Here is a 27,056-nt window from a genome sequence, read left to right as displayed (position 1 = left end):
TGCCCTACCACTGTCTTGGAGGTCTACAGACAATTCCTTTGACTTCATGGCAAATGAAGAGGCAAATTTGCTAAAACCTTGAGGAAACTTTTTTCACATTTTCATTATGGGATATTGTGTGTAGAGTTCTGAGGGGAAAAACTGTATTTAATCATTTTTGGAATAAGGCTGTAACATACCAAATGTGGACAAAGTGATGCGCTGTAAATGAAAAAATGATCCAGTGGGCATTACAATAAGTTGCACTATATTAGATGTTGAGTGTGTACCCCCACTTTCAGACACCCACTTTCATATATTAGAGCATGTACCTAACAAACACCACATTTTAGAGGCACCTGGCAAACATTTGAAAACATATCCTGTCACAAAACACATATTATTGGATTATATGATGCAAGAAGCACAAAATCTGTGGTGTTGGTGGTGCGAAAGATGGACATGTTGTAGAATATTCAGATGGCTTTTGGCATAAATTGGCTTTTGCTGCTGATCATGAGCCTGCAGTCTTTGGTTCTTCAGGTATTCTTCAGATGTTGAAGTAAATATTAACAGAATAATAGCTGATATTTCTCCCCTGCTCTCCAGGTGGACCGCACAGACACCGGAACTCTGCTCATCCCCAACATCCGGCTTATAGACAGTGGAACTTATCTCTGTGTTGCTACCAACACTGTTGGATCATCTGAAGCCCCCATTAAGGTCACTGTAGTGAGGGGTAAGAAAGAGCTTGTGTGGGTTTGTGTAGATGTCTTTAGGAACTTTTATATGTTAAGTGTAAAGTAACAACAACAACATGTATTTCTTATATAGCCCATAATCACATACAGTATGTCTCAATGGGCTTTGAACGGCCCTACAGTTGACACCCCCCACACTTGACCCTTCTGCACACAAGGAAAAACTCCCCACAAAAAAACTCTAGGAGAGAGAAAAAGAAAGGAAGAAACGTTGGGAAGGACTTGTGGGTGGTCTGAACATAGTTTGAACATAGTTTGCCTTAAAGTTTAATAAAAACATCTAGAACAGCCAGAGTTTTTCATGAACCTTGTTTCTAAATGCCAAGCAAAATCACTTGGTCTCATGCATTCTTTATGCATGAATTTTACCACCAAAGTAAGGATTGTTGTAGACCATCTGCATCCCGTCTCATAAAGGAAGTTCTCTGATGACCACTCCTGCAGCAGCGCAATATTAGCCAATAATTTATCTACAATAATGATCTAAAATTGTAAAATCATTATTCAATACTATTTTGTCAGACAAGAAGAAGTTAATAGTCTTTCTATTTCTGCCAGCCTCCTCAGGTATTAATATCCAGCCCTACAATGCTACGGTGCAGGAGGGGGGTACTCTCGACCTGCAATGCATGATCCCTGGCGACGCCCAGCACCGTGTTACCTGGCGCAGAGCCAACGGCTTTCTGGCTTCCAACCATCAGGTAGGTCTGATATTGGATTTATTGTTCCTTCAAACCATGCATGCTGAAAATCACAAGGTGACGCGCCTGAATCTGACAACGGAAGAAATAAATGCTATGTATCATGCAGGTCATAGGCACACGTCTGCGTATTCTTCATGCCTCTGCTGCTGACTCAGGGGACTACATCTGTCAGGTGGAGGAGAGTTCTGAGATGCTCCAAACATCTGTCTCTGTGACCATTGCAGCATCCCGTAAGAACTACAGTGCTTTTTGTATTTTGGCTAATGTACAAATTTCATACAGTGGTAGTAAAAAATTGACACTGAAGGTAAAGCTGGGTACTGATATTGGATCATTTTTCTCACTAAATAGATGAAGTTTAGTGTAATAATCGTTAGTTAAGTTGTAGTTACATATGTTAATATCTGGGAAATTCTGATGTTCTTACAAGGTCTTCAGACCCCCATCATCTCCATCACGCCCCACAGTGCTGTGGTGAAGAGGGGCGAGTCAGCTAGCTTCACATGCGTTTTGTACAGTGGTGCCCAACCTGTGCGCCTGGAGTGGAAGCTTTCTAACAACCAGCCGCTGCCAGGTATCTGCCCTTCCCTTTTACAAAGACTTGAATGGGTCCTTTCATTTGAACTCTCATTTAACACTGCAAACAGACTTCTAGTAACTTCAAAGTATGTTCAATAATGATATACATTTGCCTTTTAATGACATTTCAAATGTCACTTAGATGTTAATAGACGAGGAAATTCTGCCTATTACATGCACTAAAAATACTACGTATTTCTGGTACAGTATGCTTTTTATGTACTTTATAGCAAATAATATAGTATAGAGTTTTCATCTTCAGAAATGTACTTGTATATTTGAATGCATGTTATATTGTTCTGGGAGTGCATTACAGATGTGGAGGAACAGGAGGAGAACTAAGCTGTGCTGGACTGATTTTGTCTGATTTCAGAGAATGTTAATGTGGCTCCTGATGGTTCAGTCATCACCATTAAGAGTGCTGTGGCCCAAAACAAGGGCACCTACCGCTGTGTGGCCAGTAATCTGTATGGCATCACCCAGAGCTTTGCATCTCTGATTGTGAGAGGTATTTTTATTTTTCTACCTTCTTTTTGAATTGCCATGCACAAGACTTTCCATTAATGTGGATTTGGAGTAAATGTGTTTTATGGCTCGGTCATGAAAGCCATGCAATTCCAAATGTTGACTCAGTTCAGCCATCATTTATATTAAAGACTGTCAGGGACATGCTATGGGAAGGAAAAGGACGAAAACACTCCACTCACAAACTCAGGGATTTAATAAGTAATAAACAGGCACTATGCCCTCACACATACATGTTACAATCTTTAGTGACCTGAACCAGTTTAATATCCAGTGTTAGAAATTGTAAGATGTATTTGTAGGTGTTAAAATAAAAGGTCTATTTACAGAATCTCCTCAAGTGTCAGTAACAAAGGGCCCAGTGAGAGTGAGAGCTGGGGATCCCATCAACCTGGAATGTCAGGCGTCTGGAGAGCCATACCCATCCGTCTCATGGCACAGACTGGACGCCAGTCGCAGGACAGTGCTGTCCAGTCCATTGCCCATGGAGTCTAATGCAGTCATGCAGGTAGTCCAAACCTACAGTATAATATATGGGTTTGTACAGTGTATTTGTGAGGTTTGCACTTTTATGGAGTGCTTGGCTAAAAAGATGTGTAGCCTGTACACATGGAATGCTGTTCCTGTAGCAGAAATTAGTTAATTTTTAATTTCCTCCCGTAGATTCTGGTGGCTCGTCCAGAGGACCGTGGCATCTATGTATGCAAGGCACAAAATAACCAGGGCACCACAGAGTCCCAAGTAGAGGTAATAGTGGAAGGACAGTCCCAAGTGCCAGCTGCACCGTTTGCCAGCGTGCCTGAGCCCCTGATGGTTGTTGAAGAGGGGCAGAATGCCATCCTTCGCTGCAGTGCCTCTGGTAACTCCCAATTTCTCATTTCTCTAAAATATGAATAATCAAAAAACACCTTTAATATCAATGATATTTGTATCCTGACCTTATAGCATCAGGTCTTGGTGCTGACCATGGAAGATTGTTGTGTTTTTGTTAGATTAGAGTGGGTCATTTCTCTTCGTTTCTTCTGCAGGTCTCCCCATTCCCACCATCTCCTGGTCGAAGCTGCGTTCTCCGTTGCCATGGAGACATAAGGTGGTGAATGGAAGTCTGGTTTTGCCCAGTGTGGGTCGTCAGGACTCGGGTCAGTACATCTGCAATGCCAGCAACCACATGGGCATCAGTGAAGTGACCATCATGCTGGATGTTGAAAGTGAGTAGAGTGACCATCCTTCTATGTATACAGAATGCTCTAAGTATATGGAAAGTATTGAGACTGTTTCTTCTATTACAGTCATTTAAATTCATTTTCCTCGTTAATGTACACACAGCACCCATATTGACAGAAAACACAGAATTGTTGTCATTTTTGCAGATTTATTAACAAAGAAAATCTTTAATATCACATGGTCCTAAGTATTCAGACCCTTTGCTCAGTATTTAGTAGAAGCACCATATTAATCTAATCCAGCTATTTTGGGAAAGATGCAGCAAGTTCTCACACCTGGATTTGGGGATCCTAGTAAGATTCCTCCTTGCTGATCTCTCAGGTTGGTGGACCGCCATTTTTAGGTCTCTCCAGAGATGCTCGGTTGGATTTAAATCAAGAGTTGTTGTGAAGCCAAGTTGTTATTTTGGCTGTGTGTTCAGGGTCAGTGTCTTGTTGGAAGTTAAACCTCCGGCCCAGTCTGAGGTCCTGAGAATTCTGGAGAAGGTTTTTGTCCTGGATTTTCCTGAGCTTGGCCGCATTCATCTTTCCCTTGAATGCAACCAGTCGTCCTGTCCCTGCAGCTGCAACACATCCATGTGATATTTCAGTTTTTCTTTGTTAATCTGCAAAACTGTCTACAGTTCTGTGTTTTTCTGTCAATATGAGGTGCTGTATGTACTAAGGGTGATTGGTTAAAAGCAGAGGACACATTTCGTTGTGTGCTATGCTGTCTATCAGCTGACAATCACTTCACTCACATTAATGAGGAAAAAATGTTCTTAAATGATTTAGCAAATGGCTGCAATATAGCAAAGAGTGAGAAATTTAAGGGGACCTGAATACTTTCCGTACCCGCTGTATTTTAAATGTTCAACATTCTGGACAATTTTGACTTAACTTGATTTAAGAGTCTCAGGGACACAGCAGTGGTGAGCAGGACTCTATGTATAATGTGTCTTACTTTTCTTACCCCCATTCACCCCCGCCCACGTCTCTCAGCTCCTCCATATGCAACCTCCCTGTCAGATGTTGTAGAAGTGAGAGTTGGGGAGGTTATTCGAATCCAGTGTCTGGCCCATGGTACTCCTCCTCTGCATTTTGAGTGGTCCAAACTTAACAGCACACTGCCAGTCAGGGCTGAAGTCAGTGGAGGTGACCTGCAGATCAACCTGGCCTCTCCAGAAGACACCGGCACCTACAAGTGTGTGGTCACCAACAAAGTGGGCCAAAGCGAGACTCAGGCTAAAGTTGCTGTGCACTGTGAGTGTTTAAATTGTGTGTGTGTGGTTGATTGTGTTATTTAAATTTACAGCATTTACCAGACGCCCTTATCCAGAGCGACTTACACTCAGTAGTTACAGGGACAGTCCCCCCTGGAGACACTTAGGGACAGGGACACGATGGTAGTAAGTGGGATTTGAACCTGGGTCTCCTAAGTACATAAGTATTCACAGCCTTTGCTCAATACTTTGTTGGTGCACCTTTGGCAGCAATTACAGCCTTTATACAAGCATGGCACACTAATCCTTGGCCAGTTTGGCTCTGATATGAACTGTGGACCTTATATAGACAGCTGTGTGCCTTCCCAAACCATTTTACTCCAATCAAGCTGCAGAAGAAGGATGATCAGGGCAAACAGGAGGCAAATTTTGAGCCTCATGGCAAAGGCTATGAATGCTTATGTGCTTTCTCACTTTTTTTGCCAACATTTGCCAAAATGTCATAATTTTATCTATTTTGGAATAAGGTTCCTGATGCACTGTATGATTATGATTGGTATCCTTGGTGACTGTTATTATTGCCAGCTATTTAAATATTTTAAAAGAATTAAAATTCGGAGTATGTATGATGCTGTATGATGGGCATGTTTGTTCATGTCCGATGTGGGGTTGTGTCTGTAGCACCCCTATCGGTGCGTGTGTCTCCTCAGGTGGAGGTGAGGGCTCGGGGCGGGGCTGTGGAGTTCACCTGTGTAGCCAGGGGAGATGAAGACATTACCATAGATTGGCTCAAGGAGGGAGGCGCACTACCTCACAATCATCACATCAGGCATGGTGTACTGAGGTATGTGTGAGTGTGTTAGTTATTGTCAGTAAAACAGTATAATAATTGTACATTACACACAAATTTACCAAAGAAAAGTGCATATTTTTGAACTAATAGGATGCTGTTTGTGTGACAGGATTGAGAACCTGGAGCAGAATAATGAGGGCATCTACATCTGCAGAGCAACCAGTCCATATGGTCAGGCCCAGGACAGTGCCAAGCTCAGCATCCAAGGTCTGGGTCCACACATATATACAAGTAGAGGTCAATGATGCAAAATACACATTTTGTAAATATGATTTAGTTTCTGTTAAAATAATTAAACTTTCTAATGGCTTTCACACATTAATTGTATGAAAAAACCTTTAATCAATTTGGAGAAAATATCACAGAATCACGCTGACCTCTGTATGACCTCCATGGTCCTGACTCCTGATACATATTGATGTGTCTGCAGCGCTACCCAAGGTCATGATAAACGTACGAACATCAGTACAGACGGTGATGGTTGGCACCACTGTGGAGTTCGAGTGCCAGGCGGAAGGCACACCACAGCCTTCATTACACTGGAGTAAGGTGGCCGGTACCATGCCCACACACATCACGGTGAAAGGAGGAATGCTGACAATCAGTCCAGTCGTGGAGTCAGATGCTGGCCAGTACCGCTGCACTGCTACCAATGATGTGGGCTCTGTCCAGTCCCAGGTGGTCCTCAACGTGCAGTGTGAGTGCTGCTGGCCTGACCATTAAAACACAAGTATTGCACAATGCATTACAATAAGTCAACTTAATATTTGATTATATCCAAAGTGACTGAGTTGTGGTAATGTTTATTGTTATATAGATATATATGATGCATATAATTCAAACTTGACTTTTGTAAGACTAATTCCTCATTACAAATCGTTACATGTTTTACTTGTGTGGAACCATATTGCAAGTAAAATGCTACTATACTACACTGAGAAGTAAACTGTGGCCCAGTTGATGGCAGGTACACATGTACATACAGTACACAGTTGTGTTAGAAGCAACCCACACAGTGACTGTGCAGTGACTTCATTTTTTATCTGATCTCTTATTTTGGACAGCTCTGCCCCAGATTGCTGCCCACCCAGAAACAAAAGAGGTGACTGTTGGGTCTGAAGCAGTACTCCCCTGCGTGGTGACAGGGTACCCCACCCCCAATATTACCTGGTCAAAGGTAAATAGTGTTTCTTGGGCCCTGTGGTTTAAATGGCGTAATTAATGCAATTTGGTCCTGTATCTCAGTCCTTTTCCATGAGGGCCCACTCAAAATCTTTAAAATTCCATTTTCACTTTCATTCAGTTTTGCCACGCAGTTTTTAAACACAGTTTTTAAGAATATTTTGTTTTTACAGCTGGACTCTGAGGTCCCAGAAAAGTGCTTTCAGGATGCCCATCAGCTGACGGTGCCCTCTGTGACACACGAAGATGCGGGCACCTATGTCTGCACTGCTGCTAACAAGCAAGGCAAAGTTCAGGCTTTCACTAAGCTCCATGTCCATGGTGAGTTTCACCCCCACACACCCAAATCTACACCTGCATGTTGCACCCAATCATTCTTCACTTTTTCAAAGCGGAATGGCAACTCTTATGCAACTTGTTTGTTAAAATACCGGGTACTCACTACCACTGTGTCCCTGAGTGTCTCCAGGGAGACTGTCCCTGTAACTATTGATTGTAAGGTGTTCTGGAGAAGGGCCTTTGGTAAATGTGAAAATATAATTAATATTTCTGGTAGTAATTTTATTGTTTATAGACGTCTGGTGTATACATTATGTTGCAAAATGTCAGGCCTAAGTCATGTGAATGATGATCTGCAATTTCATGCCTGTTTTGCAGAGAGAGTAATGCCGTATTTCATCCAGGATCCCCTATCCTACCTCACTCTGCCCACCATTAAAAATGCCTACAAAGCCTTCAACATCAAAATCACATTCAGACCTGACAATGTGGATGGTAAGGGAACCTCTACACACATTCATATTAATAATTCATATTAATAAGATCTTTCTGTTTATACACCGATCAGCCATAACCTTTTAATAGTCATGGGTGCTTTCGAGAGAACTCAGAAAACACAACATCAGGACACTTCAGAACAGAAGTGGCACCTCAGTGGCACCTTGGTGGCGACGGGCCGCTTTCTTAACCGCTAGGCCACCATTGTCCCAAAGGGGCAACATTAATACAAGTTCCCCCAGCCTGTCTATGGTCCTGCAGTGGCTAGAGATGGTGATGGGTGTAAAGAGTCTATGGCCGTTCTGCTTCACCGTTCAGAGAGCAGCAGCTTAGACGGTCGGATCTGGAATTTGGCCCCTTATGACATCATAAGGGGAAAGGTTACCTTCAATTTCTCCTGCTTTGTTTGCCCAGAGAATTTCCCACCCGTCACCCTAAAACATGTAAAATGTTTTATGATGTAAATGTTGGATGTAAAGATGAGCACAATTTAATTTTTTTACTTCCGTCACACAAGACTCAAATGAACCAGTGGGTTAATATAATTTTTTCTGGAAAAACAGCAACACAACTTCCATTTCCACAAATGGCTGCTCACTTCTATAGGCTGCTCTCTTCCTCGTCCCACCTCTCTCCGCCTCGTTTGCATTTAAAGCAACAGACACCGAAACAGCGCGTCCTGGAAAATGTCATTGTGGGACTGGATCAAAGTGGCTGTAATTCTGCACCAACACTAAATTTCTTCTGGGTCCAGGGTGGGGAACCAGCCCACCACAGGACACACACACTATTAACTCACACACTCACACCTATGGACAATTCCTAGTGTGGATTCCGAAAGGAAACCAAAGAACCAGGAAGAAACCCCACCCACACGGGGAGAGTACCCAGCCACACAGTCTGAGGGGTGGTAGTAGCCTAGTGGGTAACACACTCGCCTATGAACCAGAAGACCCAGGTTCAAATCCCACTTACTACCATTGTGTCCCTGAGCAAGACACTGTCCCTGTAACTATGCTCTGGATAAGGGCATCTGATAAATGCCGTAAATGTTATGTCTATATTCACAAACATATGTGACAGACAAGGTCATTCTGGAGAGCACATTCAAGTCATTGGATCTTGTTTCTATTAAGTCAGGACATGAACTTTCTTCTTCTGCTAGATGTCCCACAGACTAATATCTGCCAAGTGGAATAGATAAAGAACTATAGAAACTTGATACTATTCCTCAGTGTCAGTGAGGTACAGAATATTGTTCTTAACCCATGTGGGGTGGGTGGCACGCTGAGAAAGCTTCAGTGGTCCACACAACAGGAACAAAAGGACTAAATCTGATTGTATGGAGATAATTTGGTCGTGATGTGGCTGATTGGTGTAAGTACTAACGTGATTTGGCCTGACCTAAGGCAAAAATCAATGGTTTGAAATGAAACTGCATTTGGTAGAGTTTGTTTTTTTAATGCCTCTTGTCCTGTTTCTCATCTCCGGGGTCAGGCCTGCTCCTGTATGCTGGTGAGTTGGATTGAGAGTTCCAGAGGCATGCCAGAGTCCTGCAGGCTCTCTGCCTGGAAGGCTGGGAGGAGCTTCCATTGCCCTCTTCCTGTAGGATGTGTGTTTGTGTCAGGCCATGGCATTGACCTCCCCAGCAACACCACTTCCAAACTGGTGTTGTGTGGCTCAGTACACACAAACACACTCAACATCTGACATGATGTCAGAATATGATGCATGGCTTACTCCAAACCCAGCTCCTTAGCTCTGTAAAGCATGCAACAGCATGAACCAAAGTCACTGAACAAAAGCGGGGATCTCAGAGTCAAAATGTAATCCTGCTCAGTGGTGAGGGCTCATTAAGTTGATGACATTTGTGCTATGGAGGTTGTGTGCTTGCTGGTAATACCTCCAGAATGAATGACATATAGAATGAGAAGAGGAGGAAAGATTGTTTCACATTTAGCATGTAACCAGTGGAGTGACTGGAATCACGCCCCCTGCTGTTCCTGCCTGGTGTGCAGCATGCACCTCTGCTTGGGAGAAATGGTGGTGTATGTATGTCATTCATGCATCATAGTGGGGAAAGCTCTCCATCTTTCACACTGTCCTCATTGGTCCATCAGGCATGATCATCTTTAATGGACAGAAGAAGACCACAGGTGCTGACTTCATTTCCTTGGGGCTGGTGGGTGGTCGGCCAGAGTTCAGGTGGGTTTTCCTGATGTGACACTCGTAGCTGATGGTTTTCTCCCGTACTGTTGCTTACTGAGTCTTCTGATGGTAGGTTTGATGTGGGTTCTGGCATGGCTACCATTCGCTCCCCAGCATCGGTTACGCTGGGTGCATTTCACACTGTGGAGTTGCGCCGAAACCTTACCTCTGGATCCCTCATCATGGATGGGCAGCCACCCATTACTGGAAGCTCTCAGGTATGTAGCAATAAATACATCTAAAAAAATGCAAGTATTTTTATGTACTTTGAATTGTACTCTGCAGGGGAAATTTCACGGTCTGGACCTGAATGAGGTACTGTATGTGGGGGGGTATCCCAACTACACCCTTCTGGCTCAAACTGCTGGCCTCAACACTGGGTTTGTAGGTAAGAGATTTCATTTTAATTTGAAGCATCAGATAATCACATATGGTTTTATGTACATACAGTGGCACCTGAAATTCATCACACTGCACAAGGTGGTTTCATGCTTGTTGTCTTCGTGTGTTCAGGCTGCATCCGTCAGCTTGTCATCCAGGGTGAGGAGGTTATCTTTAAAAACTTGGACCGCAGCTCAACTGGAGTTACCAACTGCCCCACCTGCAAGGACAACCCATGTCAGGTTGTCACATAAACCCTCTCTCAGATGGACATATATAAACCATCAAATAGTCGTGAAACCTAAACAATGAAATAAATATTTTTAAATAATGTAAAGGATTATGAAGATGGATTTGCCCCCAGAACTTGATGTTTTATTTGTGTATGTGTGTAGAATGGTGGCTATTGTCAGGACTCAGAGACCAGTCTGTATAAGTGTTCGTGTCCACGTGGCTTCAAAGGCAGCAACTGCCAGCATCATGCGTCCCTGCATTGCCACCCAGGTGAGAAGATTCGTAAAAAATGTGAATCTACTTAAATATAAAAGCAATGTCCCAATGTTGAATTAGTGCAGGATTCTGATCCTTTACGACACATTTTGTTGGTGTTTCTGCAGAGGCCTGTGGCCCTGATGCCACCTGCATCAGCCGGTCTACTGGCCTGGGGTACGATTGCCGCTGTCATTTGGGCAAGTCTGGAGAGAAGTGCATGGACGGTGAGCATTTGCATCAATGATTCGGGGTTTGCATGCGTTCCACAGGTAGTGCAGCACTGTTATTTTTTGTGACCAGGCATGCTGGTGACCACTCCATGGTTTGTGAGGAGTGACTCCTATATTGCCTACCCTCCTCTGACCAATATCCATAACGATCTGCGTATCGACATGGAGTTCAAGCCCACAGCTGCTGATGGTCTCATGTTCTTCAGTGGAGGAAAGAAGATGAAGACAGAAGACTTTGTGGCTCTCTCCATGGTGGGCGGCTATGTGGAGTTTCGCTATGAGTTGGGTACAGGTAAGCTACTAAATTGATTAGGAGTAAAGGTGAGGTTAGTTAGTAGGTGAGTGGTATAGGTAAAGGTTGGGTTAATCTCAGGAAAGTGCTTTTGATGGAATGTGTGGGATTTGCAGGTCAGGCAGTCCTACACAGTCCACTGCCAGTGTCCCTGGGACAGTGGCATCGTGTAGAGGCAGGGCGTCTGAATCAAGATGGCTCCCTCAGGGTGGATGCAGGGCTAGAGGTACTGCGCTCATCCCCAGGCAAAGCACAGGGACTCAACATCCACACTCCCATGTTTCTTGGGGGGGTTCCCAGCATGGACATCTTGCCCAAGCCTGCCAACGTCAGCGCCCTGTTTGATGGCTGCATTGGAGAGGTGAGCACCATGTGTACAGACCATACCAGCCCAGTACTATAATGGTCATCGTTTTGTAGTAACTAATATTTCAGTGGGATCTAGAGAACTTGAGACTACGCCACATATTGATAAATGATTTGATTCTTTAGGTTAAGACGAAGTTCTACTAGGGCTGGGCGATTTTGCCAAAAAAAAAATCTTAGATTTTTAAAGAAAATTTCGATTTTCGATTCGATTTTCGGTTTTTTTCCCCAATGCACTTAAAAAATGGCTGCAGACATCAGGTATAGTATCAAAAGTGCAACTTTATTGCTATGATTGTCCTCAAGAGTTAAAATGTGTAGAATCTCAAAACGAAAAGTAAATGAAGCTCTGTCATTCAACAATTTCAAGCTTTAACCCAGGTTTAAGCAAACGTGCAACAGCTTCAAGAAATCAGACAACTACAAATTTTGTAACATGTAACATTACAATAAAAAAAATGAAACATGCCTGTGTTTGCATGCATCTTTTCCCGAGTTGTATTGTACAGGTGAGGCGACTGGGGACAACGTACCACCTCGCATCTAATACCTTCAGCATGTGATTAAAGCCTCGCTTTTCGACAGAGTAAATTGGCGCTATAAAACGTGACCGCCTTTTGTAAAGCTGTCAGGAAGTGTACTTTGCTTTTTAGCAGGTGTGCTAGAGGAGCCGGAAAAGATTTGTTGTACTGCTGCTCCCAGCAGCAACAGCCTTGAAACGTATTTTATTCGTCTACCAGTTCCAAATGACGGGATTCCCTGCGCCTTTCTTTGGAAGTAGTTCTCTGCTAGAAGCTGCCATGTTGTTTTGAGCGTGTTACGCGGGGCGGTAACGGTAACCAACAAGGACGAAACAATTATTGTGGCAAAAAACGCGAGTTTGCAAAATCAAAATCGATTCTTCCCCCAGCCCTAAGTTGTACTATTCTGTGTTGTAGGTATCCATAAACGGCAAGACGTTGGACCTGTCCTACAGCTTCACTGAGAGCCATGGCATCAGGCAGTGCCGAGACAGCAGTCCCTGCGACCGACGCCCATGCCTGAATCAGGGCCAGTGTCTCACCACGGCCGAGTTCGAGTACCAGTGTGTGTGTCGCGATGGTTATGAAGGTGAGGGGGACTCCTGCTATTATACATGGAGCAACGTGCGTTCCATGCTGCAGTACCTTCTTCTCCATGCAGGAGACCGCTGTGAGACAGTGAAGGAGGTCTGTGAGGGCAGCTCGCAGTGCCAGAATGGAGGCCGGTGCCTCAACAACCGGTGCGTGTGTATGACGGGATATTCTGGAATCTTCTGTGAGGAAGGTGAGTGATTCATTCAGATGGTTATACATGAACTAAACCATAACCTTTTTATTGAAGCATTTTTGTCACAAATTTTAGATTTGGATCATAATAAATTGTCATTTGTGTATCCACAACATTTGTGGCTCCACTCTGTTCCTATATAGCAAATATTAAAGAGGAACCCAGTAAGTTGGCTATATAATAGCATCATATAAAGATGAAATATTTTTCTTGTGCAAACTTCTAACACTGTTATAGTAACAGAGAGATGCTGTATATGCAGAGAATATTTCCACCACAATTGAATGTTTTCTTGTATGTATGATTATGCACAGCATATTATGTTTGTAATCTGGTTTTATGGTCACTATTCACTGATTTATGATTTGAGCAAAGCACTGTCCCCACACACTGTCCCCAGGCGCCTGTCATGGCGCCCACTGCTCACTCACATTTCGTTGTGCTGCAGTGTCTCACTATGACAGTCACTTCACTTTTTAATCGTTGGGAACTTTGTATCTCCAAGCACTCTAGGTCACTGTTTTCAGATCAGACTATAGTTTGAGTGCGGTTGTTAGTTCGCTTCGGTCTTTCTGTTCTGCTCGATAATCGGCGGGCGGTGATTTGTACGGCTGTTTTAGTCCCCGACTTGTTCGGAATGAATAGATGTGTTGGATTTAGTACAAAAATTGAGTACAGTTGTGATCAAAAGTTTTGAGAATGACACAAATACTGGTTTTCACAACCCAGTTTGCTGCTTCATGGTTTTTTTTTTATCCTTTTGTCATTTGTTTCTGTTGTGTATTGAAGAATAATTGCAAAGTTTAAACGGCTTTTACTGACAATTACATCAAGTTTATGCGGAGAGGCAATATTTGCAATGTTTGCCCTTTTTTTCAAGACCTCTGCAATTCACTCTGGCATGCCGTCAATCATCTTCTAGGCCAAATCCTGACTGATAGCAACCCATTCCTTCATAATCAGTGCTTGCAGTTTGTCAGAATGTGTCCACCCACCTGAGCCACTGAGCCACTTAGTTCTCACTTTGTCTTTATCATACGGTGCTCCATCATGCTGGAAAAGGCATCATTCTTCACCAAAATTCTCTTGGATGGTTTTGAGAAGTTGCTTTTGGAGGACGTCTTGGTTCCATTCTTTATTCATGGCCATGTCCTTGGGTAAAATTGTGATGGGTGAGAAGCAGCCCCACATGAATGGTCTCAGGATGCTTTACTGTTGGCATGAGACAGGACTGATGGCAGCACCCACCTTTTCTTCTCCGGACAATCATTTCTCCAGATGCCCCAAACAATCGGAAAAGGTCTTCACCAGAGAACTTTACCCCAGTCCTCAGCAGTCCAATCCCTGTACATTTAGCAGAATATATGCAAATTGCCATAATAAAAACCAAGCAGCAAATTGAGTGAAAATGACTATTTGTGTCCTTCTTGAAACGTTTGTCCTCGCCTGTACCAGTACTTGATCGTGTGTGTGTATAATTCTGTGCTCTGCTGAGCTTTAGTCCTTGTTCCATTGATGGAGAAGGCAGCGATTTATCTGCTGTGTGTGTACGGTTGTGTGTATGTGAGTGCATTTAACAGTTATTCTACATGCAGGAAGCGTGCTGAAAGCAGAGGCTGATTGGAGTGTGGAGAGTAGCATGGGTAACGGTACAGTACCAGCTCGCACACAAATTCATACTGTTCTTATGTATTTTGTACCCAATCCGCATCCTCTCAGACACACATATCTACTCACAGACTAACCAGTAACCATCTCGCTAACCGTGGAGTGTTCCAGAATGTTCTGGGTTGAGCACGAGGCATTCGCACAGTTGAGGGAGGATCTTTGCGGTTGAAGGTTGAGTTTGATCTGTTGGGTGCTGGTACGATGTTGGGTGTTCTTGGTTCTTGTCCCGGAAGATCCCCTGTCAGAAGGTTTTCAGTCCGTCCCAGCCTTCTGGTGGATCCTCAGGTGATGTGGGTGGGTGGAAGGAAAAGCTTCGGGCATGGGGTACTGGAGGGTGGAGGACTGTTCATGTCCGGTTCAGCTTCATCTTCAACACTGAGGGAATCTGGAGAAGTGTGTGTATGTGTGTTCATGTCTGTTGTGTGTAAAGCAGTATGGAGTGTGTTGTAATGAGAGGTCTACATTGTTACTAACAAAATCCCATGGATGGTGAGTATGAAATGGGAATAACTGCATTAAGCCGCACAAATAACTGAGCAGATGTGAGCAACATGATTGTGTGTACGAGTGTGGGGAAAGTAATTCCTTCTTTGGTCTCATCCTAGATGCTCCTGTTCAATATTCAGTCTATTTCCATGATGATGGATACCTCGCCCTCCCCAAGCTCATGTTTCCACGCAGGTACTGATGCACACTGATAACATGTCTGGTTCCATGTGGCAAATCCTTCCTCCCTAGTTAGATCAGGTCTCAAGACTGCTGAGCAAAGCTTGAGGCTAAAATGTTAGGATGGTTATGTTCATGTAGTTTTTACTTATAGTGCTGGCATATGACCTGGAATCTTTGAATTCTCCTCCTTTGTTCCATACCTAACCATGACTTGACATATTCAGCCATGTTACCAGCAGAAGGATTGAGCATCGGTGCTGGCCATGGGGGGGAAAGAGGTGTTACTTTTTCATTTGATCTCTCATTCCCTTTCACTTAGTTCTTCTGATGCTCCTGAGACTATAGAAGTGGAAATCCAGACCACATCTAAGGAGGGGCTGATCCTGTGGCAGGGAGTGGTAGGTCTGGCTCTCTCCATCTTGAAGTCAGAAGTAGATCATGTGTGCATGTACAAACACACAGATGCATTCTTTCTATCTTAGTTGACATTTCAGTGGAGGCGTGAACGGGACAGGCCACTCCAAAATATGACAGAATAAAAGTGTGTGATAGAGAAGCCAAAATATTATTTTCATAAACATGTTCCTTTTTCTGGAAAAAAAATCATTAATCATTATAATAATTTCTGCTTTTAGCTAAAACACCAAAAAGTTGGGGCACCGTGTGAAATGACAGAATTCAATGATTTGGTATGAAGGTTGGATATAGACTACTGGACACAACTAAACCGGACTCTCTATGAACCAATGTTGTAATTAGCAGAGTATGAAAGTGAGGTGATTGTCATTGTGAGACACTGCAGCACAGCACACGGTGAAATGTGTCGTCTGTATTTAACCATCACCCTTAGTGAGCAGTGGGCACCATGACAGGGGAGCAGTGTGTGGGGACGGTGCTTTGCTCAGTGGCACCTTAGTGGATCGGGATTTGAACCGGCAACCTTCTGATTATGGGGTCCTTAACCGCTAGGCCACCGCTGCTCCTTCCCTGAAAAGCACGTTGTCTATTATAACACCTACAGTGGGTACGGAAAGTATTCAGACCCCCTGAAAATTTTCACTCTTTGTTATACTGCAGCCGTTTGCTATGTACACACAGGACCCATATTGGCAGAAAAACACAGAATTTATGCAGATTAATTAACAAAGAAAATCTGAAATGTCACAAAGTCCTGAGTATTCAGACATTTACATTTACATTTGCAGCATTTACCCAGAGCGACTTACAATCAGTAGTTACAGGGACAGTCTCCCTGGAGACACTCAGGGTTAAGTGTCTTGCTCAGGGACATGATGGTAGTAAGTGGGGTTTGAACCTGGGTCTTCTGGTTCATAGGCGAGTGTGTTACCTACTAGGCTACTACCACCTAGACACTTAGCTGTGAAACCAAAAGTTTACATACAGTGTATAAAAAGACATATAACTTTTTTGTTACTCTCTGATATGAAATCATACAAAACCCTTTCAGTTTTAGGCTCGTTCAGATTCCTAAAATAATTTCTATTTGCTAAATGTCAAAATAATGTGTGAGAGAATTTTTTGAGATTTTGTAATTAATAATGTCATTATGGGGTCCTGTGTGTGCATGGGAAAATGTGGGAAAAATGAACTTGATTGAAAAATGATTTTAGCAAATGGCTGCAGTATAAGAAAGATTGAAAAGTTTAAAGTGGTCTGAATACGTTCCGTACCCACTGCAACAGTGTTCCTCTGTGCCTCAATCAATTTGAAATGGGCTTTGGTGCCGAGACAATGGCTGACTTTCTGTGTCTTATTAATATATGGTTTCTTCTTTGAATGACAGACCTAAGCTGCATTTTGTGCAGTTCACATGGTGATTTCCCTGGTGGAATCTCGCATTTTGTTTTTATGTTTTACACTGCAGCCCAACTTTTTAATTCCTAAACAATCTAACAGTTTCGTGTGTGTGTGTGTGTGTGTGTGTGTATATTTGTTACTGAAAATGTGTGACTCCCTGCATGCTGTATGATGCATGGCCCACTAACTTGCCTCCATTTCTCTCAGGAACCAATCACAAGTAAGAACAGACTGCATGCTGGTAGGCAGGTACCCAGGATCCAAGCACAGACACGCATGCCAGTATGTTTCACTACACAGAAACTTGCACGTCTGTTCACACTGATCCATTGAACTTTCAAATTGTCGCACATTCTTGGGTGCATTTTAAACTCACTTGTGTGCAATTCAAATTTACAAAATTCTGTGTGTGTGTGTTCATGTGAATGCATCTTATCTTATTAATGCACAGCTTTTATTATAATAACTGTGCTTGTTTGTGCCACTGCTTCCAACTGCCCAAATGTAATTAGCTATTCCTTGTGCCCACCAACATGTGAACATGGCATAATGCCACAATGATGCCCATGGTGTGGTGTTGCTGTTAGGTTGAGGAAGCTTGATTCTAGCGATTATGTTTAGGTTGCACCGGCATAGAAAAATGAGTTATTATAAAAAGTGTAAATGACTGGTTAATATGCGCTTCTCTGACAGTACGACGTTTTAACGCACGAACGAAGGATCAGCGCCTAAAACGTTATAGGTTCATTATTGTTATTTGAGGTTTCATTTTGAACTGAAAGCCTGGGTTTATTTACTCTTTAAACCTCTTGCTACCGACATTAACTGACAATCATTTTGTATCCAAAGATGAAAACTTTTCTGCAAATCGTTTTTTTTAGGAACGGGGACACCAAGGAAAGGGGAAAGATTTCATCAGCCTGGGTCTGCAGAATGGGCATGCTGTCTTCAGGTAATTTTGCGTGTAATTTTTAGATATTGTGTATGTATGTATGCATGCATGTATGTGATATATATAATTAGAACCATGGTAAATATAATTAGAACAAATATTAAAAACTTTTTTTTTAATGGTCATTTTCTTTCTCTTGTACTTTGTTCTACTTTTTAAATCTAATTATATGTATATGTAAAGTTGGGGGAACACAAGCCTAAGAATTCATTATGGGTAATGATGCAACATTGTTATCTGTATATGAAAATGAAAACTGATTCTAGGGATGATTTGACTTTATACACAGACAATCATTTGTATGCATTCCATATATATACACGCTGTGGCCTAATGAACTTGTGTTCTTTCCTTATTCTTTAAATAAACCGTGTTAACCCAGCTATCAGCTGGGTAGTGGCGAAGCCAGGATTACATCGAAAGGACCCATTAATGATGGCAGCTGGCACAAGATCACAGCCTTCCGGTAATGTCTACCCTTTTTATGTTAGAGCCTTTTTCTTCATTTTAGTGCCAGGCAAGTTATCACATTATTATTTTTATTTTTGATTGCTCATTGGCTCTGAACTCACATCCAGATATGGGCAGGACCTTGGATTCTTCAAAAGCTGGTGCTCTGACTGGAGACACTGGACATTTACATCATGATTAAAATGACTACTGTGTCATAGGAATACTGCTGTTAAAAGCACATTAGTGTCATAAACTAAATGTTATTGCACTTGTTCATGGACGAGTACTTTTAAATTTAAATTTTTCTTTGCCGCACAGCTGGCCCTGTCTCTCTGCTGGGCGCAGCACAAGACCGCCCTTCAGACACAATGCCAATGCCATAAGTTCTAATGCTTGGAACTGTACAGGCCATTCAAGAAACGGATCCATTTTTCTTCTTGCTGTAGCACCACCCAGTGGCTGATGTTAATGAAATTTGGCCTCTGCTCTTAACATTTTTTCTTGAATATAAAATCCAGGAGAATTTTGAAGTGCCTTTAATGTATATAACTCTTCATGAAAAGTCTTAACATTTTTAGATGATCATTTGTCTCGGGACTCTTTTAATTGATTTAAGCCTGACGGAGATTGAGCAAAACACCCACAATGTCTGGAATATTTGAATATGCGCCAAAGCACCACCGAGTGGAAGAATTTCACAGAATAGTTTCATGTGCAAAATTGCATATAATTACTCACCAGGAGTGTCTTTAAATTAGATATTACTGAGTGGAGTAGAGAATAATTTGAATATGAATCATTGTTACATCCTGTTACTGAGATGCCTGTAAAAGCAGTAGACATACATCAGCTTTAGAGATGCTGGTGAGATCTGTCCAGTTTCTCTTCTCTTATTATGCCTTCTCTGAGCCAGGACTGGGAAGCAGGGCAACCTTCAGATCGATGGAGGACCTATTAGCAGAGGCCAATCCATGGGAAACAGCATCATGGTTAACACCAAAGGAAGCATTTACTTAGGTAAGGATTCTGTTTCAGTGTGTGTGTGTGTGTGTGTGTGTGTATGAATTTGAAGTCTTTCTGAGGTCTCTGGTTGCATGTGTGTTTAGGTGGAGCGCCAGATGTGAAGACACTCAGTGGGGGAAAGTTCTCATCTGGCATTACAGGGTGTATCCGAAACCTACTGCTGATGAACACGCGACCAGGGCATCTGCCACACACGCCCATCAATCTGCAGGTGCATGCAGAAGATGGACAGAATGTTGAGCGCTGTAGCTTATAGACCGACTGTGTGTATCCACATCTTAGCATGCATACAAATACACACATACACTAATAAAGTCTCACTTGTACAGACATGTCTACATGTTTACACACTAATACAGATATACACACACACGACAACACAAATCCCGTGATTTGGGAGACACTGAACCACAGCTATCAAACCACACCATTATACATAATCAATCTTTCGCTTTTTTTGGTAAACCAAAGGTTTATTTCAAATGGGAAACCGATATGAAGACACTTTTACTAATCAGTGTTGTATACTCAGAAGGAATGTGTGATGCTCAGTTCAGCCGAAGACGACAATATATCAGTCATGGGGATAGGAATGGGATGGATAGAAAGAGAGAAAACGTAGGCCTTCTGTGATTGGTCAAATCCTTTGAAGTCACAAATGTTTTACAGCACTGAATTTTTATTTAAATAAATTTAATAATATTTGAGGGGAGAAATGCAAAGCAACTTTAGCCTGCTGTTCTGTTGGCGTGAAGCTGATTCTGGCGTCTGTGTGTGTGTGTGTGTGTGTGTGAGTGTGTGTGTGTGTGTGTGCGTGTGTGTGTGTGTGTAAAAAGGTATAAATTGTGCTTTTAAATGACACTGTTCTGTCTTTCTGTTCACCTGGTAAATTGTGTGAGCTATAGAAAATAGAATCGATTTTTCTTCTAGATTCTAGCAACATAACCTTCCCCAGGTGAAAGTGGTTTGAGTGTGATGCTTTTAGCTGTCATGTGGAGTGTGTGAGAGAACATTTGGTGCTATAACACCCTTTGATGAATGCTTGGTTTTGTCTTTTTGTTCTAACAATCTGTAGATGTGCCACTTACTCGGTTTTGTAAGAACTTGGTTCTTGGTTTTTGTCACAATTTTCAATAAAATTAATTTGCCAAAGACCCCAAAACATTGAAAAATATATTTTGTGTATGTGTATGTGGTTTGGTTACACCCACAGCCGTATTCTGTGCTTTATGCATTATTTCATATCTGCAAAAGTTACATCATTTCATAACTGCCTTCCAGAACATGCTTGACTTTTGCTGGACTTTAGCAACATTATGAGTGCATTAGCTAATGATTATTTCACATAGCTATAACTATACATTTTGGAAAAAAGTCTAAATACATTTATTTAGTGAGCATCTAGGCCCCACTCTTTAATAAAAGGCACATGGCAGCCCGCCTGTAGCTTTCTAAAAGCCACCAAAAGGACTCTCAGACAAAGAGAAACTACATTTTCTGGTCTGATGAGACAGAGATTTGAATGCCAGGCACCACTCATCACCAAAAAGACACTTTTGAACTCTTTCACCAGGACACAGCCAAGATATCAAAGGTGTGGCTTCAGAACAACTCTGTGAATGTCCTTGAGTGGCCCAGTCAGAGACCACACTTGAACATCTCTGAAGAGATCTTGGCTGTGCACCGGCGCTTCCCATGTGTGGGGACGGTACTTTGCACAATAGCACCTCAGTGGCACCTTCTGCTCTCTTCAGTTGGAGTAGATGACTGTGAAATGTTGACCGCGGGTGTGAGGAACACCATGATCACCAACATTCTACCAGCGGCTAATTACACAGCAGCATTAGCAGCCGACAGAGCTGGTATCCTGACGCAGTCTTCATTATCGCGCTAGATAAGGTCTACACGAACATCAAGCTATAGACAGCTTCCACACCTGGCCCAGTCTGACCACCTATCACTGCTGCTGATTCCATCATACACCCCCTCCACAAATCTGCTCCAACTATCACATGATCCACCACACCCTGGCCTGAGGAGGCCTCTCTGCAGCTACAGGACTGCTGTGACAGAACCAACATCCTGACCTGGAACTCGACACCAACAGTGTACTGTAGCCTAGTGGGTAACACTCTCGCCTATGAACCAGAAGACCCGGGTTACTACCTAAGTGTCTCCACTGTTGATTTTAACTATTGATCGTCAGTGGCTCTGGATAAATGCGGTAAAGACCTGCATGGACACAGTCACAGTGGACACATTTCTTGTAGTCCGGGTCTCCTGACCAGAAACCCTGGATCACAAGGGCGGTCGAGCGGTTGCTTAATGAGAGAAACTCCAGCTTTATGCCTGGCGATAAGGCCATCTATGGCACAAAAATGGCACAAAACAAGCTGAGGAGAGGCTTCAGGATGGTGAAGAGGGACCACGGGAGAAGGATTGAGGAGCACCTGGGCTGTAAGAGGACCAGTTTAGCGTCATTTCAGCTACATACCTGTAGACAGTACATAGTGAAATGAAACTACGTTTCTCTGGAACCTGGTGCTACATGGAACATTTAAACAGTTATGCGCGTGTGCGAGAAACAAACCGGCTACATAAAGTGCAAGACAAGCAGAAACATCAACATGTAGACAAATACTGCTGTTCTACAAATGTTCTAGAGATAAAAGTGAAAGTGAAGTGATTGTCACATGTGATACACAGCAGCACAGCACACGGTGCACACAGTGAAATGTGTCCTCTGCATTTATCCCATCACCCTGAGTGAGCAGTGGGCACCATGACAGGGGCCCGGGGAGCAGTGTGTGGGGACGGTGCTTTGCTCAGTGGCACCTTGGCGGATCAGGATTCGAACCGGCAACCTACTGATTACAGGGTCACTTCCTTAACCGCTAGGCCACCACTGCCTAAAAGGTATGTTGTATGAGGTGTTTGTTCAGAGTGGAAAGTCCCAGAATGTTCATGTGTCTGATGGCCTGATGGCCATGAATCAGAATAAAAAAGCCAGCCTGATGGCAGCAGTTGGAACAGGTGGTAAGTGGGATGTCTCTGTGCACCCCGCTGTAGGCCGCGAGGCTGTTGCAGGGTCTGGCAGTGAGGGCCCGAATGCTTCGCTACCTTGTTCCAGATGGTGGGAGGGTGAAGAGTGCATGTGAGGGGTGCAGAGTCCTTCACAATACTGGTGGCTTTCCGGATGCAGCGCGTGTTGTAAACGTCCATTATGGAGGGAAGAGAGACTGAGCTGTCTCAGACCTTCTCAGCTGTCCTCACTATCTGCTTGTGGTTCGATGCAGTGCAGTTCCCAAACCAGACAGAGATGCAGCTGATCAACATGCTCTCAAATGGTCCCAAAGGTGGCGAGGACGGGTCATCGGAGAACTTGATGATGTAGTCGTGGCTCAGCAGGGTGACCTGCATCAGACTGAGCACACGGCCCTGATGGTGCTGGAGATGCTGTTCCTGAGCTCGCTCAGTCCAAGATCCAGTAGCAGCTTCTCGGCCAGGCGCTGAGGAACGATGGCGTTAAATGCTGAACTGAAGCCTATGAACAGCATTCGTGCGTATGTGTCCTTATTGTCCAGGTGGGTGAGGGTCAGATGGCATCGTCAGTGGAGCGGTTTGTATGATAGGCGAATTGCAGTGCATTTACCAGTTGTTCTGTCTTGAGCTTAAAGTTTTAGCTTTATAGCTGAGGTGAAAGAATGTAGTCTTACAAATGTTGCTTATGCAATTCTCGAAAGACAAATCACAGTTTATTGTGATTCCCAGGTCTTTCAAGGTTGTAGAAGTCCCATCACTATTGACAGAGAGTAACTATAGTAACTATATTTCAGTCTATTTTGAGTTTAGCATGAAGAAGTTGTACTTCATCTATTAATAGATAAACTGGAATTGTTCCATTGTAATCTTTACACTTCGTCCCCAAAATTACTTACAATATAACATGCTTGCTCATGTTATAAAACTGTGACTAACGCTGATCTACCCTTGTACAGACGATTGGTTTGGTCTGAAAACGTGTCCTTTCCAACAAGGCGCTACCATTAATGGGTGTTTTTTTCAAGAGCATCCATTCTATTTCATTGGAAAAAAATCCATTCGTTTGCTTGTTTCTTTTTTTTTTTCCTTTTTTTCTTTTTTACTTTTGTTTCCTGAAAACAGAATAAAATTGATTACAAAGTGGATCTGAATAAAACGTTTTAACTCTATGGATTACGCTGCCGTGGAGAACTCTGGGAAATGTAGTTCAGTACGCGCGTATAGTTTTACCCAAATTGGGACAATTAACTACAACTCCCAGGTTTACTAGCGCTTCTCCGCCTGAAGATAAATGGAGTGAATCGGCCGCCATCATTTCTCTTGGAGCTTCTATCCTTTGGAGTTCCACGATGGAGGGAACGGGGTAGGTTTCTGAATTGTGCCTTTTTTTATATTATTTAAATGTAAGGTACAGAATGTTATTCTGATTAGAAATTTGAACTCCGCTAGTAACCATGTGGAAAGCACGTTGTTGAATTTGATTTAGAGTACATGAGCGGGTATAAAATGTGAGCTGCTGATGATTTTTCTTCTGACACCTCGTATGAACTGCTCTGCAGTTTGTGATTTTTGCTTTTCCAACCTGAGGCTCACGCCCAGCGTGTCGCTGTAGGCTCCGATGTGTACGTCGTGTTGTAGAAATTGTTCCGTGTCTTTTCTACCAGGCATGGTGGCCGTACACGTGGTGGCCGAACACGTGGTCCCTGCGTCGGGCGGCGGACTGGAGATGCGTTGGAACGTTCTTCTCTCTCCTGAAGTGCGCCCTGCTTGCCCTTCATCCTCCCTGTAGTCCTCATGACTGGAATCTGGAGTTTTCCCAGTTTTGGCTGCTCAAGGAAAATGTGCTGGAATCAACAGGTATTCTTTTATTAATTTTTTCACTATTTGGGTGTAGTTTCATATGATTCAAAAAGATGAATGTTTAATGGAAGATCTGTGAGCCAATGATTATTCATTTTTATTTCTGACACCTCGTATGAACTGCACTGCAGTTTGTGATTTTTTTCCAATTTTAAACTGAGGCTCGTGTATATTTTCTGAATTGATTGGTGTGATGTTTTGTATGTTCTAATATTCATGCATTTTAACAGGCTGTGTCCAGTCATCTGTCCAGCATGGCTGTAGAAAGAACAGGAGCAGAAGTAAGTTTTTTTTTAATGAATATAATCATGCCTCATTTCTTGCTTCAAAGTAGTGTTTCTGAAGGTAGCTAGTATTTTCAGAATTTATAGTTGGCCGTTCTCTTCTGACTTGTCATTTTTAATTTCCTTTTGCAGAATTTGCGGCATTCCACATCTGAAACGAGGTGCAGAAGAACATGAGTGCATGTGGACCCCTTCTACATTTGCCCATATGCTGCTAAATCGCTCAGTCTATTGGTGATTTGTCTGTTGAAGTAGCTGGAAATACAGGCATACTCTAGTTAAACATTTAAAGGTCCCTTATGAAAATGTGACTGAGATTATTAATAACATTGCTACTATTTGCCCTAGCTGGTCTAAGGTCTTGCGGTGGCTAGTAATGGTGATAGGCCTAAAAGCGGCAGTGTAGAGTGTCTGATCGGGAATTTGTCCCCATATGCCATAAGGGGAAAGGTTTTTTTTTTTTTTTTTTTTTTTTTTTTCCCTCTCCCCCCTCCTCTCTCTCCCTTCCTTCTCCCACCCAGAGAATTTCCCACACCTCCCCAAAACATCTTCCCCTGACAGTCATGGCTTCCAAACATGCAAAGCATTGCAGTTGATTGGTGATTGATGTAAAAAATGAGCACATGTATTTTTCTTTTAGTTCAGAAAGACTGAACCAGTTGGTTCATTTCATTGATCCATTATCCAATAAGACTGATTTATTTATTTATTTATTTTTCCTTTTGTCAGGGGACCTTTAAACTGTTGAGCCTGTGCAGGCAGAATCTATATGCTGCTGGGGCTGGTTTCAGTAGTGAAATACTTTATATTATGTCTTGTTGCTCACCTGTGTGTTAATGGTCACCTGGCTATGACTGCGACTATCTTAATTGTATGAATGGTTTTTAGTACTGATTTACAGTTGTGATAACATAAATATACATTGATTTTTATTTATTTATTTTTCCCTATTCAATAAACTAAAACTGGGAGATCATTACAGAAGTTTACTTTGCAGACTCTTTTATCCAAAGCGACTTACAAGAGGAAGACACCAGCAATTCTCGATTGATTTCTATACATTTTGAGTTTACAAAACTAAGATAAGGCCCTGATAATCCGCACTTGTCAGGAATAGAACATGCTCGAAAATGTATATTTATTATTATTTGTGCAGTGGGTGTGTAAGTGTTCAGAGCGACTTGCAATCAGTTTTTTTTTTTTTTTTTTTTTTTTTTTTTTTTTTTTTTTTTTTTTTGCTGCATGCATAGTTACAGCAGTACAACATAGTGAAATGCATCCTGAACCGCCCTGTTTCCACTGCATAGCTAGGCAAGCTATAACGTAAGCAAGGTATTATGTTCAATGAGAATGTAAGACAGATATCATTGGTGGTGGATCTGTATTCTGTTAAAGTGCTTTGTGAAATAACCAGTGTAACAGTAGCAGATTGCAGTAAAAAGTGGCCATTCAGATGGTCGGGGTATGAGGTGTGCTGCATGTCCTCATTCCGCATCCTTATGGCCTGGCTATGATTGTTTGGATGTATTTTGTCCTTATTAACCTTGCTGGCCTGGGTCTTGTTGGGCTTTGTAATCCTGGTCACAGCTGTTACCAAGCCATGGAGTAAAGTTCTGTGTCAGGATGTGCTCCACAGCACCCGTGTAGAAAGTCTTTAGGAAGTCTGGAGACACACTAAACTCTCAGGTGGTACAGGTGCTGTTTTTTTCTCTTTTGTTCTGAACCTGGCTGTGTTCAACCATGTCATCCTCCAAGATGGGGACACCAGATATTTGATGCTGCTCTCCCTTTTGACTGGAGTCCCACTGATGATGATGGGCTTGTAGTCCAGTTTCTGTCTCCTGCGGAAGTCCACCAGCTGGATGTGGTCTTCCTGACACCACAATGTGAGGAACTCAGGAGACACTCAGGATAAAGTGTCTTGCTCAGGGACACAACGGGGTTTGAACCTTTGTGCTCTTCTGGTTCATAGGCGAGTGTTCCCCACCAGGCCACAACCACACATTCTACTGAAATAATGAGGAAGTGTAAGAATGTAAGAAATAAAGTAAGACCGTATTAGACTGTCTTTCTCTTCCAGTGGTGAGCGGCCACCAACAGTAAAGCTGAGACAGGGAATCTGGGGGTTAGAGAACAGCAGCCAGTCTGGTCTGGTCTGGTCTGGTGGAAAAGTGGCCAAATGAATGAACCTTATATTCAATCAAGTAACATGTATTTCAGTAAAG

The 27,056-nt window shown here is 42.8% G+C and overlaps 1 protein-coding gene, 1 long non-coding RNA gene and 2 other non-coding genes across 19 annotated transcripts in view; all 4 read left to right on the top strand.

Annotated features, from left to right (window-relative positions):
* The window catches only part of hspg2 (heparan sulfate proteoglycan 2), an 85,939-nt gene extending 65,120 nt beyond the window's left edge, over nt 1–20,819 (top strand). For 12 of the 16 annotated variants that reach the window (XM_028994994.1, XM_028995006.1, XM_028994997.1 and 9 more), the window contains 34 exons: nt 589–718; nt 1,299–1,441; nt 1,551–1,674; nt 1,875–2,018; nt 2,397–2,531; nt 2,878–3,056; nt 3,212–3,407; nt 3,577–3,756; nt 4,753–5,013; nt 5,655–5,817; nt 5,936–6,033; nt 6,257–6,523; nt 6,891–7,003; nt 7,182–7,329; nt 7,666–7,782; nt 9,283–9,300; nt 9,906–9,990; nt 10,067–10,211; nt 10,279–10,381; nt 10,507–10,616; nt 10,770–10,878; nt 10,992–11,090; nt 11,167–11,388; nt 11,505–11,749; nt 12,693–12,864; nt 12,937–13,059; nt 14,658–14,711; nt 15,336–15,411; nt 15,719–15,797; nt 17,425–17,499; nt 18,099–18,169; nt 18,552–18,635; nt 19,536–19,639; nt 19,729–20,819. In XM_028994994.1, the coding sequence (XP_028850827.1) occupies nt 589–718; nt 1,299–1,441; nt 1,551–1,674; nt 1,875–2,018; nt 2,397–2,531; nt 2,878–3,056; nt 3,212–3,407; nt 3,577–3,756; nt 4,753–5,013; nt 5,655–5,817; nt 5,936–6,033; nt 6,257–6,523; nt 6,891–7,003; nt 7,182–7,329; nt 7,666–7,782; nt 9,283–9,300; nt 9,906–9,990; nt 10,067–10,211; nt 10,279–10,381; nt 10,507–10,616; nt 10,770–10,878; nt 10,992–11,090; nt 11,167–11,388; nt 11,505–11,749; nt 12,693–12,864; nt 12,937–13,059; nt 14,658–14,711; nt 15,336–15,411; nt 15,719–15,797; nt 17,425–17,499; nt 18,099–18,169; nt 18,552–18,635; nt 19,536–19,639; nt 19,729–19,901 (4,545 nt within the window). In that variant the 3' untranslated portion in view covers nt 19,902–20,819. The remainder of the gene's footprint in view (nt 1–588; nt 719–1,298; nt 1,442–1,550; nt 1,675–1,874; nt 2,019–2,396; nt 2,532–2,877; nt 3,057–3,211; nt 3,408–3,576; nt 3,757–4,752; nt 5,014–5,654; nt 5,818–5,935; nt 6,034–6,256; nt 6,524–6,890; nt 7,004–7,181; nt 7,330–7,665; nt 7,783–9,282; nt 9,301–9,905; nt 9,991–10,066; nt 10,212–10,278; nt 10,382–10,506; nt 10,617–10,769; nt 10,879–10,991; nt 11,091–11,166; nt 11,389–11,504; nt 11,750–12,692; nt 12,865–12,936; nt 13,060–14,657; nt 14,712–15,335; nt 15,412–15,718; nt 15,798–17,424; nt 17,500–18,098; nt 18,170–18,551; nt 18,636–19,535; nt 19,640–19,728) is intronic. The other 4 variants (XM_028994995.1, XM_028994998.1, XM_028995001.1 and 1 more) reach the window with 4 other exon arrangements.
* Nucleotides 20,820–23,929: 3,110 nt separating this feature from the next.
* LOC114798724 (uncharacterized) lies at nt 23,930–25,304 on the top strand. Its single transcript, XR_003751098.1, has 4 exons — nt 23,930–24,050; nt 24,352–24,544; nt 24,778–24,828; nt 24,964–25,304. It is a non-coding gene; the product is annotated as an uncharacterized LOC114798724 (long non-coding RNA).
* LOC114798913 (small nucleolar RNA SNORD60) lies at nt 24,199–24,278 on the top strand. Its single transcript, XR_003751146.1, has one exon. It is a non-coding gene; the product is annotated as a small nucleolar RNA SNORD60 (small nucleolar RNA).
* On the top strand, nt 24,626–24,712 carry LOC114798912 (small nucleolar RNA SNORD60). The gene has a single exon (XR_003751145.1). It is a non-coding gene; the product is annotated as a small nucleolar RNA SNORD60 (small nucleolar RNA).
* Nucleotides 25,305–27,056: the final 1,752 nt, after the last annotated feature.

The sequence above is a fragment of the Denticeps clupeoides genome, chromosome 10 (assembly GCF_900700375.1).
Source record: "Denticeps clupeoides chromosome 10, fDenClu1.1, whole genome shotgun sequence".
Lineage (NCBI taxonomy): Eukaryota > Metazoa > Chordata > Actinopteri > Clupeiformes > Denticipitidae > Denticeps > Denticeps clupeoides.
Note: the sequence above shows the minus strand (reverse complement) of the source record. Positions and strands in the feature narration are given on the sequence as shown.